Source organism: Bactrocera latifrons, unplaced genomic scaffold, assembly GCF_001853355.1.
Source record: "Bactrocera latifrons isolate USDA-ARS-PBARC rearing strain unplaced genomic scaffold, ASM185335v1 scaffold_943, whole genome shotgun sequence".
In the NCBI taxonomy this organism is placed as follows: domain Eukaryota; kingdom Metazoa; phylum Arthropoda; class Insecta; order Diptera; family Tephritidae; genus Bactrocera; species Bactrocera latifrons.
Window position 1 is genome coordinate 64,385 of NW_017537649.1, and position 1,523 is coordinate 65,907.

General features: G+C 36.9%; 1 protein-coding gene across 1 annotated transcript; it reads left to right on the forward strand.

Moving 5' to 3' along the window:
* The first annotated feature begins 655 nt into the window (after nt 1-655).
* Nucleotides 656-1,225, forward strand: LOC108977722. Its single transcript, XM_018947572.1, has 3 exons — nt 656-897; nt 962-1,078; nt 1,179-1,225. The coding sequence occupies exons 1-3, from the start codon at nt 681-683 to the stop codon at nt 1,223-1,225; spliced, it is 381 nt and encodes a 126-aa protein (XP_018803117.1). The 5' UTR covers nt 656-680.
* Nucleotides 1,226-1,523: the final 298 nt, after the last annotated feature.

The window sequence follows — 1,523 nt, forward strand, 5'->3', positions numbered from 1 at the left end:
TATATTGATTTCAATGGAATTCACATTTGTATTATGCTATATTCGTGTGCCTTAATTAAAACCGGTGTGTTTTCGCTATTGGAAATTTTTAATATAATTAAATAAAATAACTGCTTTCAAATTTTATAATGATGTCAAATAACCAATCAGGTAAATATAATATGTTATTTAACTCTATGAAAAGAGGGCAATATATTACGTTCATATAACGAAAATCGCGTGTTTTTTTTATTCCAAATTTTCGCCTGCGTCGCTTATTTCAATGTAATATTTTATGCTGAAAATATATTCCAAATTTCGAAGAAAAAATCGACGGCGGCGCTTTTCAGGGAGCTTTGAAATTTTCTTTGAAAACAGTATTATATAAAATAATATCAGATTTTTTTTAAAGATGATAATATTCCACCCACGAGCGCTGCAGCAGTAATGTGCCGTGATGCTACCATGACACAGCAGTGGACAAATACTTGAGCTCGCATGAATTGTGTGTATCATTTGCCGAGGTATACGGTCTGTTGCCAAAAAGCCGGCTTTGTGCCGTTCACAAAACCCAAATGGCATTGCACAAACGTCACCCAGTAGGGTACTTTAAATGCTCTAGGGGCAATTGTAAGACAAAGTCCCTTATTTCAAGGGCAGCGGGCATGTGGTTTGAAGGCGTCAAATTAAGCTTACCCCACATGTTTTACCACATGTATTGCTTTGCCCACCGCAGGATTATGCGAGCGTTGGAAAAAAAATTGTCATCCGGCACTATCTCCGACTGGTACAGCTACTGCAGGGAAGCGGTAGTTATATTTCAGTTAGACCACCAAGAAGTCAAAGGAAAGATTGGTGGTCTAGGTAAGGAAGTGCAGATTGACGAAAATAAATTCGGGAAACGCAAATACAACAAAGGTAATAATAATAATTTATRTATAATGCAATTATGTCTATTCAAATACTTTTCTTTTTTGTTCAGCAAGACGCGTAGAAGGGCATTGGGTTCTGGTAATGATAGAGGATGGTAGTGAGGACCTTAGACTGGAGGTATGCCCTGACAATGTACGTTCCGTTGAGATCCTCATCCCTCTTATTCGTAAGCATATACACGACGGGACAACCATAAGGACCGATTTTTGGCGCGCATATGAATGCCTCCCTGAGTATGGTTACATCCATGAAAAGGTTAACCATAGTGAAACCTGGCAATCCATTCATCGCCGAGGATGGCATACACACCTAAAGATTCGAGTCTCATTGGCGTGTAGTGAAGGGATTTTTTTATAAGGATAACTATATAATACGGCAAATTTTGCTGATGTAAGTTGAATTTTTATGGAGACGGGAAATAAAAAATAAAAAAAGACAGACCCATTTATTTCGTTACTGGGTGTTATTAAATATGTGTATAACACGAAATAAAAAAAAACTACATACAAATGAAAACCTAATTTTATTATTTAGGGGGTCTTGTATAAATGGTTGGTTGGGTTATCTTGGTACTTCAGCTACTTGTATGCATTATTACCGTCACATATACA